At 39.9% G+C, this 14,822-nt stretch overlaps 1 protein-coding gene across 2 annotated transcripts in view; it reads left to right on the top strand.

The window, feature by feature from the left end:
• Positions 1-7,107, top strand: part of KLHL5 (kelch like family member 5) — a 92,147-nt gene extending 85,040 nt beyond the window's left edge. For both annotated transcript variants that reach the window (XM_077815745.1, XM_077815747.1), the window contains 3 exons: positions 705-917; positions 4,069-4,240; positions 5,441-7,107. In XM_077815745.1, coding sequence (XP_077671871.1) covers positions 705-917; positions 4,069-4,240; positions 5,441-5,497 — 442 coding nt within the window. In that variant the 3' untranslated portion in view covers positions 5,498-7,107. The remainder of the gene's footprint in view (positions 1-704; positions 918-4,068; positions 4,241-5,440) is intronic.
• Positions 7,108-14,822: the final 7,715 nt, after the last annotated feature.

Raw genomic sequence — 14,822 nt, 5'->3', positions numbered from 1 at the left:
TGCTTCGTTAAGGACATCACATGTGTTGACAGTATTTTAAATGCTTGATTATCGTTATTAGATGTTTATAATGACTGAAAGAAAAAGATTAAAACAAAACCTTAACTTCCATGTGAGTTCTAGTTGTAGAACCTTCCACTGAAATTTCAAGACATTCCTCTGAACTTTTATTCTTAACAAATTTGAGAGAGTCCTCAGCCACAATCATCTGTCACATGAAGCTTACATCCTTTGCATTTGAAAAGTTTGAAAAAAACATTGTTATGCAATTCTTACTGAAATCATTATTCTGCTATTTGGAACAAAGGTAAACTTTTTTTTAGGTTAGGACTAGTTGAAATTGTTTTTTTCTATAAAGGTTTGAAAAAATAAATGTTGTTATGATCCTAAGATATTTTTATAACATGCAGGACAAAAGGCAAAATACAATCATGAAGATTAAACAGTGAAAAGTGGGTCAGATAAATTGAATATTATTAAAAATATCTAATAATCATTATTTCAAAGATTTTTATTTGAAAAAAAGCTATCTTCGCAATGCCCAGATCATTATCTAGTTCTCTATGTTTTTCTTCACCCCTTCAAATTCATTCTAGCTAATTTTATTTTCCTCAATAACCATGTATAAAAATGTATCCTATAAATGAGGAAATACTATTACTGTAATATTTATTTTGAGTTCAGTTGGTTTCTTTTCTTTACAGGCTTTATGCAGTTGGTGGTCGGGATGGAAGTTCTTGTCTCAAATCTGTGGAATGTTTTGATCCTCATACTAATAAATGGACTCTCTGTGCTCAAATGTCAAAGAGAAGAGGAGGTGTGGGAGTAACTACTTGGAATGGGTTCCTGTATGCTATTGGTGGGCATGATGCTCCAGCATCAAACTTGACATCCAGACTGTCAGATTGTGTGGAAAGGTAATACCTAGATGAGGATAGTGCTGGTGAAAGAGTGTGGCATGATTTTCACAAAGAGCTTCAATGAGAACCTGTTAAAATGGTCATATAATTTTAATACTAGTAAATATGTAAACACATACCATGTAATCAAAACACTATTTATAATATGATTCATATCCAACAGAGTAAAAATACCATCTTATTGCACTTTATCCAGAAAAATTATTTTGTTTTCTAACAATCTCATTGAAGGATTCAGAATTCATTTTAAGAAAAACTTTTAATCAAGATGCTTACAAACACTAGTGTTTCACACAAACTGGCCTTTCACAAGAGATAGAACTTTCTCCATTTATAAGGTAACTTTTAAATGACTTACTATTCAATTTCTGTCCAATCCTTTAATGTCACCTCTTTCATGGTTCCCCTTGACCTTATGGAAAAATCAGGTATGTCCACCATTCACGAGTAATGCAATCATCCCAAAGATGAAATGGACTGATAGAAAATGGTTATTGGAACAAGTCTGGGATGACTGCATTACTCACAAAATGCAAAACTAGATGTGAATTATACAGGTCTCATCAAACAAGTAACAATTATAGTAAAAACTTTATACTGCACAGTCACATATTTTCTCTACACTGGTGTCAGGTTTCCAGATCTCTGAAATATCCTGTTATGAGCATACTGAGCCAGCTGAACTTTTTCCTGATACAACACACTCCCTTTTTATTAGGGAGGCAGATTTTTCAAAATCACCTAAGAAACACAAGCCTCAGTGAAAATCAGTGGAACTTGTGCTAAATCCTGTAGGATTTTTTTTTTAATCTCCACCCTGAACTGTGTTTAGCACTAGCATTTCAGAAAAGAAAGGAATTTCAGGATGGGAGCTATCTTCTTCCCCTGGACTTGATCCCTTCAAACTGTCCTGCTCCCAAGAGGCTACCAGTCTCTCCTTTCCTGTGACTTCCCACAGCCTTTTCTGTGACTCTTGAGCCCACTTCTTTATTCACAAATTTCTTGTGTTTGAGGTTCCAGTTCAGAAACCCTTCCAGTTAAGCCCCAGAAATGTTGCTTTCAAGTTTTTAGTGCACTAAAGCTGTGCACCCAAAAATTAAATGTGGAAGTTGAAGTACCAAGGCCTTGCAGAAAGGCTTGCAGATATGCAGCCCCATTGCACCACAAATTAGATTCTAGAAGTGGATGGGGAGTTCTAATGCTTGAAGAAAGGTCATGGGAAAGATGTGCATCAATTTTTGCCCAAATGTCACCTGATGAGGTTGACATTTCAGTTCTGAAACAGGATTATGAATAACATGATATTCATAAATAGCATCTAGAAAAATTTATGAAATATGTGAAAATGGATTACTAAATGATCTTTGTTACGCCAAATTTTAATTTGCAAGTTGGAATAGAATTGCTACAGTACATGTGTTTTGTTTACTTCTGATTTGCTCTCTCCTTCTAAATCAGTGGGATGGAGGTGTTGAAATGTCTACAAAACCAGCATAAAATAAATTTACTGCAAATATAGTAATCTAAAAATTAACTTCATAAAATTCACTGTGAAGTTTGTGAATGCTTGTTTGCTACAGTACACAGATACTGTGGTAGGTTTTCAAGAGCATCACATTGTTATAAATCAATTATACAAATCAAATTGACAAACACTATGTATAGTTCATAATTCACTGTCTTTCAGTACATAATGCACTTTGTCTGCTGCATAACTTTCAGGCAACACTTCCACACTATGACTCTACATGAATAAGATGTGTGCTTCCAACAGACACCTACTGCACGAAAGAAAAAGGTGCCAGAAAGACACTCAAAACTCATTATATCTTTGCATCTCATGCAAAGAAATTAACACCAATGTTTCATCCCCCCAAACTCACTTTCAGGGGTGTTGGATACCTTCTTAGCGAGGGATATATTTTCTTTTGATAATCCTGTGCCTTAAAGGCATTTTATTGATGTGATTCCCTCTAGAAATTTTTGTTTTCTTGGCATTGTCTTTTCTTGTAACTATGCTGGCTAATCTGAAAAGGAGACATTTGCAGATTGAGTCAAAAACAAGTTTTTAAAAGATGAGTTTGGACTCTCCAATTTTAATTCCTGACCTGTCTGTTAGACTGTTGATGTACTCTAGGCTCAAATTTAACTGAGGTGTTTTCAGTGTACCACTTGTCTATTATTGTTTTTGTGATCCTAATGACACCAGTTTATGGCAAGAAAAGTTCTGGTAAATTGCTGTAGAAGAGTTTTTCCATGTACACCGAGTCAACGTTTTTTCTATAAATTATAGTTTTTGCAAAAAGCAATGATTAATTTATTTGTCCAATGAATCTCCTTAGCAACACTGCATTATTCTGTATGTAATTTGGGATTTAACAGTTGTCTGTCTGTAAGATGAAGAGAGCACTAAACTGTTACAGAGTCTGGCAACAGAACTTGATTCTGGAGCAGAGCATGTTTGGTCATAAAAGAGGAAAAAATTGTTTTAAAAAAAATTATCTATTATGTAAAAGCGAAAAAAGATAAACATAGTCCAGAGATTTCTTGGGCCCCAGTCACACAAGCTACTCCAAGTTACGTGGTCCAGCTTGCAGGATTGTGGAAAGGTGAACTGGTAAAGTTATCTCTTTAACATATCATTCATATATACTGCTAAATTAAGTTACGTACAGTATTGTTAACAGTGCTACGTATCTTTTTCTGTTTCTGTATGTGACAAAGTGAGGCTTTTTTTATTAATAACTTGAATTTTTGTTCATGCTTTCAGAAATAATCAACTTTACATGTAATTTCCCATCTAGTAAATAAATTCATTTAACCTTATCACTACACTACTGGATGTGCTACAACTTAAAATATTTCAACTGAAATTATGGGACCTGTACAGTATGTTTGGCCATGCAGGAGGTGTGCATCTTCTGAATGTACCTGATACTGACTGCACAGCCTCAGTGAAATGATTAACCAAATGCTGCTTTTAAGGGAAAGGTTTAAACAAGTAAGAAATCCTTTTAATTTCACACCCAAAGAGAGAATACTCCTTTACTGATTCCACTAGATAGTCTAGTACCTTGAGAGTCAATTTCAGTATTTTGAAAGGAATTTTACGCAACAATATTAGACTTTTACAAAAATTATCTTTCAGATATGATCCAAAAACAGATGTGTGGACTGCAGTGGCCTCCATGAGCATTAGCAGAGATGCAGTGGGAGTGTGTCTTCTTGGTGACAAGTTGTATGCTGTTGGAGGATATGATGGGCAAACCTATCTTAATACAGTGGAGTCTTATGATCCCCAGACCAATGAGTGGACACAGGTACAGTTTCTAATTAAATTATATGATATTATTTATTTTAGTGATGCCAAAAGTGTGCTTGGTGCCTCCCAGTGAAGAAAAAAGATAAAGTACATGCCCCAAGGAGTTTACCCGCAATGAGGAGATTACAAAACAGTAGATATAGCAGAAGGACCAAGACAAAGATTTTCAAAAATAGAAGCTTAAAGTTAGGTGCCTAAATCAAAGATCTAATTTTCAAAAGTGCTGAGCACCCATCAGCTCCCATTTTCCTATATTTGAAAATCTTGGCCAGTGTCAAGACGATTGTGATTATTCAGCATGGATAGTGCAGTATGATGAAACAAAGATTTTTTTAAAAAAAATAGATGAAAATAAGTACAAGAACTTGTCCTCTAGTTTTCTTTTTAAAACAAAATAAGATTTTTTTTAAAAAAAATTTGTAGGGCCCCATTTAGTTCTCTCACTGCCTATTATCAGGTTCCTCTTATCAAGGCTGATCTGATTTGCCTGATTTGCTCATCTTGGCATCTATTTTATCTAGATACTATACTCATACCATGATCATCATCATGGTATATGAGCATCTAGTGAATAGACTACAAGGCTGCCCTACTTTCTCCTTCATGCATAAACCTCCAAGTGCTGCTTTTTTTCAGGTGATCAGGAGCTGTGTTAAAGCTGCATTAAAAGACTTGCACAATACAAGCTATTTGCAGTGTGCAAAAACATTTCTTGGTGCTACCAAATCTATGAGCAATGCTGCATACTGTTCAATGTCATCCACAGAATTAGGATTGTTGCATAGCAATGAAATGAAGGCCCAGTACCAAGTACTGTTATACCTAGAAGTACAGTGTTAGATGATAATCCCATTTTAAAATATAATATAATAATACTTGATTTTTTAAATATTCAAATAAATATTATTTTAATATGAAGAATACTGTTTGAGGTTTGCCATTGACTTTAGAGAGAGCAGAATTTGGTCCTGCAGAAGAAAATATTGCTGTTTCTCTGAGCATTTTTATGCCAATCTTCAACCCATTTTGTTAATTTTTAAAGTCAGATTACAATACAAAGCACCTAAAAATATGACATTACAACCTTAATTACTGTGGTACATTATCAGTTCTGAAAATCTGTCTTTTTTAATAAAGTTGATTATATTTATTTTATAAACATACCACATGTCAGTCATTTTTTGTTTTTTTGTTATAGGTTGCACCATTGTGCCTAGGAAGAGCTGGAGCATGTGTTGTGACTGTAAAACTCTAATTATTTTGTATATGAAGATACTAGTCTCCTCCATAGACTCACTACTTTTTTCTCAAGTGAATTAATACATTACCAGTAAACAGAGGTACTGTGTGTTTTCCTCAGAACTAAGTGTTTGGTCTTAAGATAGTATACAGCTAAACAATTTTGAATGGACCAATCCTAAGCACTTTTTAAAAAAATTACTTTGTTACCATATACATACAAGAACTGTATTTGTAAGCTATTGTACTGCGGCCAGTTGATTGCCAACAGATACTTTCTTCTTAGAAAATGCTGAGACTGAGTGAGTCTATTATAAAATAATTGAATGTTACAGATTAGGGACCCTGATCCTGCAAACATGCGTGAGAGTGACTTTATTCACAGAAGTAGTCCCACTGATTTCAGTGGGCATAAGATGTTGGAGGATCAGGCCCTAGATATTTAATTTGCCTATACTGAAGGTGTTTTGCTGCAGCTATGTAGGATATTATTTTTCAGTGCAGACAGACAAACCAATTGTAAATGGCAGGCATATTTCTTGCCTTGGAGATGAAGGTATATATTGGGTGACTATATTGCACTTTTTTCACCATAACTGAGGTTTAGCAACCTTTTTATTTAACCAAAGCCTTATTTTAAATATTTTCTTTTTATTATGCTAAGAGAAATCTGCTACTTAATACTCTCTGCAGGAGTTATGCAGCATCCAGTATACTCTGGATATTTAAAGGTTTTAGGTAACATGCAGTATATTTCTTTACTTAATTCCATCTCATATTATTTATACTTGATTGAAACTACTCTTCGTGAGTTTTTCCTTTTAAAATAAATTAAGTGAGAGAGAGATCTGCAGTGTGATTAAAAGTGACCCAGCAGAAGTTAATATGAGTGCTTTGGAAACTCCTAAGCATTCCATTACATGAAGGTTAAAAAAGATCTATGATAATTGTTTTAAACTGCATTTAAATTGGGGATTTGCACTAATTTGAAGAGTACAGTTTTATAAGGTGAAATGAAACACTTGTGCTGTTTTTCCTATAACGTTACTTCAACAAATAAAGGTGTCGAGCCTACAAGATGTTAAGTGCCCTCAGTTGAGGATATTCAACATTTTGCATAAGAGTAATAGTACCTCACAGGATCAGACCCAATTAGTTACATTATTTAATATTATAGTGAACTTCCTTTGAGATACTTTATAATTTGCCTTTTTGATTCGATTGTTATAGTTCATTACACAGAACTGTGCAAACATTCCAAATGTTCTCTGAAAGTTTTGTGAGGGATTTTTTGTTTGTTTGTTTTGGGGGGGGGGGGGCATTTGCTTTTCTGTGCCTTGTTTCTTATGTTTTCAAACAGTATAATACATGATTGTTTCTTTGTAATGGAAAATTTGAAGATGTGGGCTCATTGAGAGTTTGTGAAAGTAAGTTCAAAGTGTCTGATACCCAAAGTCTTTGTACATTTGTAATGTTTAAATACAAATGTAAATGTTAATGCTCAATTAACTATTTATTGTTTTAAAAGAAATTGCTGAGCAGTAAAACTTTGATGAAATCTGTAATGTTTGATTCATTAATTTATCTTTCAGTGTACGCTGGTGATCATTGTTTAGTATAAATTGAATAGGGTTAAAATCTTTTAAAGTACAATTTCTATTTGGTGGTTTAGTGCCTCATTTTTGTACAATCTGTAATACAAACATTTTATGCTTGGATTAGCACATTTAAAACTGACTTATTTCAGCTGCTTTACATATTTTTTTTAAAAACTCATAATGTTGACTTCTGTTTTTACAAAAACATCTCCTCTATCTCTATCAAACATTTATAGTTGTTCTTCATTGTAATATCTCATCACCACAAACGAAACTCTTAGGCATTCCAAGAGGACCATACTCTTCATACCTCCATCTTTTGCACACCACCTTTTTAAATGGGACTATCCTGTTAGTCACTTGAGTTTCTTTGATCAGAGATTTTGAAATGACAAACTGAGGGACTACATTCCTCTTTTTCACAATACAGATATAGCATAGGCAGCAACCATGCAAGTATCTTCACTACCTTGTCAATGCCTATGTGAACCACCTCTAGGGATGACAGGATAGTCTACTTTCCATGTCCATTCGATCTTTGGTGTCTTTGAGACACTAGACAAAGAGGCTAACTACAGCCAGTTGACATATGTGCTTGCGTTAGCCTATATCAATTAACAGACTAAAATTAAATTAAGGAAACCACTAACCACATATACTCTTCCCTTATTCTGTATGGGCAAATTACTCCGTAATTGACTGCTCTGAAGTTTCTTGCACCTTTCCCTGAATCATCAGGTACCAGTTGTCATCAAGGATCAGGGAGACTGGGCCTGACAGATCAGTAGGTCAGTTCCTATGTTCTTATTTAACACTATGTCTATGGAACTCATCAGCTGAGGGTAAGGGCCCAGGCATGGGCATGTGCTTCCTGGAGATGAATGCATGGCTTCAGAGATGGTGTTGACAGGAGGGCTTTCGTTTCCTCAACCATAGAATGGTGTTCCAGGAAGGAGGACTGCTGGGAAGAGATGATGTCCACCTAACCAAGAAGGGGAGAGCATCTTTGTGTACCAACTCACCAACCTAGTGAGCAGAGCTTTAAACTAGGTTCAAAGGGAGCAGGTGACAAAAGTCCACAGGTAGGTATAAAAAAAATGACCTTAACCGAAAGCTATAGGGGGTGGGGGATGGAAAAGTACAACAGGGTCATAGGAGCAACAAATAAGAGATAACAATGTAGTAATCTGCTCAACAGCTTAGATGTGTATTCACAAATGCAAGGAGTATGGGGAATAAGCAGGAAGAACTGGAAGTATTAGTCCATAAACTAAATTGTGACTCAGCAGGCATCAAAGAGACTTGGTGGGATAAAACTCATGACTGGAAAATTGGTAGGGGGTATAGCTTGTTCAGGAAGGACAGGCAGAGGAAAAAGAGAGGCGGTATTGTATTATAAATAAAGAATATATACACTTGGTCTGAGGTCCAAAAGACCAGCTGAAAGTCGAGATATGTTGAAAGTTGAAGATAAAAGGGGAAAAACAAGGGGTCTACTGTAGACCACCATATCAGGAAGAAGAGGTGATAAGATATTTCAAGAACAAATAGATACCCAAAACACAAGACCTGATAGTCATGAGGGACTTTACTACTCAGACAATGGATACAATGTCCAATAAGTTATTGGAATGTATTGGGGACCACTACCTGTTTCAGAAAGTAGGAAGTGTAACCAGGGGGACACGCATTTTAGACTTGATTCTAATTAACAGGGAGGAATTGGTTGCAAATCTGAAGTTGGAAGGCAATTTGAAAGTGATCATGAAATGATAGACTTCATGATTCTAAGAAAAGGAAGGAGTGAGAAAATCGGAATAAGGTCAGTGGATGTCAAAAAAGCAGACTTTAACAAACTCAGAACTGGTAAGTAAGGTCCTGTGGATGTAAGGGAGAAAATAGTTCAGTAGAGCTGGCAGTTTCTCAAGGAGACATATTGAAGGCACAACAGCAAACTATAGTGATTGTGGAGGATATAGGAAGACTAGTAAGAGATCAGTATGGCTGCATCAGGAGCTCTTTAGGGAAGAAATCCTACAAACAGTGCAAACATGGACAAATTGCTAAGGATGAATACAAAAGAATAGTACAAATTGCTAAGGATGAATACAAAAAAACAAGGGGACAAAATCAGAAAGCTATGGCACAAATTGAGTTACATCTAGCAAGGGATATTAAAGGCAGTAAGAGGTTCTATAAATACATAAGGAGCAGGAGAAAGACAAAGGAAAACATAGAGGATCTATTTAAAGTGATGGAGAGGTAATATTGGATGAGATCAAGAAGGCTGAGGTGTTTAATGCCTATTTGGCTTATCTTCACTAAAAAAAATTGTGATCAGACACTTAACATACTATTAACAACAATGGGGAAGAAACACAAGCCAAAATAGGGAAAGAACATGTTTAATATTTACATAAGTTAGATGTGTTCAAGTTGGCAGGGCCTGATGAAATGTGCCATAGGGTACTTAAGGAAGTAACTGAAACAATCTCTGAAGTGTTAAGAAGTATCTTTGATTACTCAGGGAGGACAGGTGAGGGGTCAGAGGACTAGAGAAGGGCAAACATAGTATCTATCTTTAAAAAAAGAGAACAAAGAGGACCTGGGGAATTATAGATCTGTCAGCCTAACTTTGATATCTGAAAAGTTACTGGAACAAACTGTTAATCAGTTTGTAAGCACCTGGGGGATAATAGGGTTAAAAGTAATAGCCAACACGGATTTCTTATGAACACATCAAGACAAACCATTTCCTCCTTTGACTACTGGCCTGGTGGATGGGGAGACGCTGTAGACATGATGTATCTTGATTTTAATACAGATTTTGATACAGTCTTACATCACATTCTCATAATGCAACTAGGGAAATGTGGACTAAATGAAATGACTATAAAATGGTTGAAAGACCATACTCAGAATAGTTTTCAATGGTTTGCTATCAAACTCAGGGGAGGGAAAGGAGAGAGGGGATGTATGAAGTTGGGGTCCTGTAGGGGCCTGTCTTGTGTCTAGTACTAGTCAATATTTTCATTAATGATTTGGATAATGGAGTAGAGAGTATGCTTACAAAATGTGTGGATGATGCCAAGATGGATGTTGTTGCAAGTACTTTGGAGGACAGGATTAGAATTCAGACCAATCTCCAATTTGTGAAGGCTGTTTTGAAGTCAACAAGATGAAATTCAATAAAGACAAGTATACAACTACAAAATGTGGGATAATTAGCTAGGCAGTTGTACTGCTGGAAAGGATCTGGGGGTTCTAATGGATCACAAACTTGATATGAGCCAACAATGTGATGCAGTTGTTAAAAAGGCTAGTATGCTAGGGTATATTAGCAGAAGTATCCTATGTAAGACATGGAGGGTAACTGTCATGCTCTAATCCGCACTGGTGAGGCCTCAGCTGGAGTCCTAGCTGGGTTCTGGGTGCCACACTCTAAGAAAGATATGGACAAATTAGAGATAGTCCAAATAAAAGCAACAAAAAATGATAGATCATGTTTTCTAAACCCTTTATGAGGAAAGGTTAAAAAAAATTCAAATGTTTAGTCTTAAGAAGACTGAGGGGGCACCTGAAAAGTGTTCAGATATATTCAGGGCTGTTATAAAGAGGATGGTTATCAGTTGTTCTCCATATACACTCAGGTTATGCCTACATTATGAGCTAGGGTGTGATTCCCAGTTTGTGTACATACACTCCCACTGACTTCAGTAGGGCCAAGACTTCACTCTTAAGGATTGTGTACATGGTGGAGTAATATGTGCACTATGGCAGTGGTTTTCAAACTTTTTTTCTGGGGACCCAATTGAAGAAAATTGTTGATGCCAGTGACACAACGGAGCGGGGGATGAGGGGTTTGGGAGGGGCTTAGGGCTGGGGCAGAGGGGGTGAGGGCTGCAGGGTGGGGCCAGGAATGAGGGGTTCAGGGTATGGGAGGGGGTCTGAGCTGGGGGTGCAGGTATGAGGGGTTTGGGGTACAGGAGGGGCTCTGGGTTTGGGGGGGCCTCCGGGCTGGGGCACAGGGTTGGGGTGCAGGAGGGGGTCAGGGCTCGGGGCTGGGGGTGATGGGTTTGGGGTGCAGGAAGGGGTTCCAGGTTTGTGGGGGCTCAGGGCTGGGGCAGGTGATTGGGGCATGTTTACCACCAGCAGCTCCCGGTCAGTGGCACAGCCGGGGTGCAGAGGCAGACTTCCTGCCTGTCCTGGCACCGCGGACTGCACTGCGCCTCGGAAGTGGCCAGCAGCAGGTCCAGCTCCTAGGCAGAGATGTGCAAGCAGCTCCATATGGCTCTCACCCGCAGGCACTGCTTACTCCTGCTCAGCATTCTCCCATTTATACATCCAAGAATGATGGTTTGTTTTGTCCCAGTATCACAATGGAACATCACATTCTATTACTTACCTATCCTGGCCCCAAAATCCTTTTCAGAGTTGCTGTTTTTCAGGGTACAGTCCCTGATCTTGGAACTGACCAACTTCTTTGTTTCTAAATGTATGATTGTGGGGATGTAGTTCTGCTTTGACGATAGGTAAGGGTTGTATGCCTTCAGATGCTGTGATTAGCCAAGGCAGTGATCTACCCTCCTGAAAGGTAAAATAGCTGATGTTCTGGAGAGTCTATCAAGGCCACTGATGATGGGCCAGTAGGGTTGGGTTTTTTCTTTGTGTGTGGGCAATCAGTCTCCTCCCAGTATCCTTTAGACAACACCCAGCATGACATTCCTTCAACTGCAAGACAATTACACATCTTTCAGCTTGCATTATTGTGTGAAAGCTATAGTGCACTTAAGATGACTAATAATAAAAACCAAAGCCTCTATGCCCATCCATTAGTCTAGTGCTAGCATTGTGCACTACCCTCCTGAAAAGTTAGATTGGAATTAAAGTTTGGCCCTTTATTTACTAAACATGCTCTGAAAACAGTATGCTCAACATTTATCTGCCTAATACAGGTGCAGCATTAAAATGCTTAGAGGAGAATCATTTCCAGTATTTTACAGATAAAAGAATGATTACCAAGGCACAATATCTTGAGGATTAGTGTAACTAATGTGGGTCAACATCTGTGTGAGTTATGAATGCTCAGAAGAACTCCGTCATCTCCAGCTATTGCTTTTCTCCATTCTATGTCCTTGCTTCTTTCTAGAACTTCTGAATTTCAGGTCCAGTGTAGATAGCTTTTCGACAGCAATGATTTCAAACCTGTTAGGACCAGATTCACAAGTCAGATTTAGCCCTTGTACTGCTCAGGCAATACAAATGGGCAGAATTTTAGCAGCAAGTGGCCCATAGGAAATTCCCTTTGTATAGGGGAAGTACTCACTGGTGTGAAGCTGGAGCTGGCCAGTTGCCTTCCCCATTAATGCTCCAGCACAGGTGCATAGAGGGGAGCATTGTCTATCTCTGCTATGCCTATCCTTTATTGATGTGAGCTCTGGATCCAAAAAAAAAAGGGAGATGTGGAGGAGGGTACTCATGGGGGAATTCTGCACTACTGTGCATGCACAGAAGTTATGTCCCCTGCATATTTCTTTGTTGCCCTGCAGAAAAATGACTTTTGATAGGGAAGCAAAGGGAAGCCACAAAAGCAGTCATGTGACCCTCCCCAGCAGTATATTTTGCACGCCCAAGGCAGCTAGCAGAATGGTAAATCACTGTGGGGTGGGAGTGGGGACGACGCAGCTGGTGGCTCCTACCCTGTGCTGGGCTCAGCTGCTAGTCCTGGAGGACTGGACTTCCTCTTCACCTGCACAGCATCCAGGGCTGGGTCAGATCCACCCCCAGATTTCTCCTCCAGCTGTAGGAAGCTCTGCAAACTCTTCTCTCTCCCCACCCCAGTACTTTCAGTGCCCATCACTCCTCAGGGGGAGGGATCACTATACAGGGAGCTGCTCCCTCTTCGGTCCAACTCCTGTGCATCCAGACCCCCTCAAACCCAGACCCTTCCACTAAGCCTCACTCCCCCACACCCAGAACCCCCGGACACTCCACTCCCCCTGCACCTGGACCATCCCGATGAGCCACACACACGGATCCCCCCTCTACTGAGCCCCAACCAGCTGCACTTGGATCCCAACCCCACTAAACCCCACTCCCCCAGCCTCTGGAACCCCCCACACTCAGACCCCCCCTGCTGAGAACCAGCTACCTTCACTGGAGCACACTGCAGATTCCCATTACTGTTGCACCCAGAACCCCACAACAAACCCCTGTGCATCCAGATCCCTGCTGCACCCAGATCCCCCACTGGGCGGCCTGCACCCAGATTGCCCCACACAGAACCCTCTCAACCCACACCTGGATCCCCTGACACTAGTCCCTCCACATGTGGATCCTTCTGGGCTGAGCCTGCCTGCCCACACCTGGTACAGAGGGGCAGGGCTCAGGGGTGTTTCTGGGGCAGGCCCAGGCCTTGTGCTGTGTCAGGGTTGGGTGCAGCCTCACCGCTAAGTCCAGACGGTGATCACCCATCTCTGTGCAGCCAATGGCCTGTGCTCCCCAATGCCATGCTGGACCCTCCACATTTATTTGACCAATAGAATTTGAAGATTTTTAAATTATGCACAGAACTTTTAATTTTTTTGGGACAGAATGCCCTCAGGAGTAAGGAGGGATAAGGATCAGGGCTGCACAGAGGTTTTAAGGGGTCTAGGCCAAAATCTGAAACTAAGACACCCCCCACCCAACAATTTAACACCAAAGGAAAACTGGGGTAGGTGGAGTGAGAGTGAGCTTAGACTGCACTCAGCCCAAACCACAGACTTGACTCCAGCCACAGGGCCATACCTATAATCTGACTTCTATATTTGGGTAGGCAGCTCCACTCAGGCCAGTAGGGCTACATGGGGAACAAATTCTGCACCTGCCTGATGTTTGCAGTTGGGGGGACACCTCCCTCCCCCGCAAACTACACCCATGCTGGGAGTGGACCTGGCTCCCCACTTGGGCTGTTGTGACTGGGCAAACAGAAAGGGGTGAGAGGATGCAGCACCACTCAGGTTTGGGGGGGGGGCTCTCTTGCCCTCCCTGGCCCAGCAGGTGCCAAAGGTGGGTAAGTCACACTCACTAGGAGCAAAAACAGAGAGCCCTAGAACCAAATCATTTTTTCATTCTCTGCTCTTGCTTCAACCTGAAGAAATTGTATAAGGCTATGTCTACACTAGGGACCTTACAGCGGCACAGCCGTATCCTACTCTTGTGCTGCTGTAAGGTCTCCCATGTAGCCACTCTTTGCCTGCAGGAGAGCATGGAGGTCTAACGGGTGGCTGGGCTGCTGTTGTCAACACAAAACATGCTTGGCTTTCAAGCAAACATGCCAAACCTGTGAAAAAAACACAGAAATTGGGTTTGTTTGCTTTTTTTTGGTTTAATTGGCTTGTGAGTTGCTTGTTGGCTAGTTTTTGGCTTGTAGCTTGTTTGGCATGTAGCTTGTTGCTTTTTTTTTCTTTTTTGGGATCAGCTCCCAGCAAGGGGGAGCAAGCAGGGGTGAGACTCAGGGGTGCACAGCAGGCCCACCACAGTCCCAGACTGTACAGCAGGGGAGGGCGGGGAATCTAGTCACATAGATTATTGGGGTTCTTATGGATTGGCTTGTTTTGAAACGGGATTATCTTGATTTTTGGTTTATCGTGAAAGTAGGGTGTTTATTTACTACATGAGAGTTGGCAACTGTGCTTTCAAGCAAGTGCAGTCACACCCAGGAGGCAGTAGACAGCAAGAGCAGCAGCCCTAGACCTTGTG

Source organism: Eretmochelys imbricata, chromosome 4 (genome assembly GCF_965152235.1).
Source record: "Eretmochelys imbricata isolate rEreImb1 chromosome 4, rEreImb1.hap1, whole genome shotgun sequence".
NCBI classification, from domain to species: domain Eukaryota; kingdom Metazoa; phylum Chordata; order Testudines; family Cheloniidae; genus Eretmochelys; species Eretmochelys imbricata.
The sequence above is the reverse complement of the archived record's forward strand: the minus strand, read 5'-3'. Positions and strand labels throughout refer to the sequence as shown.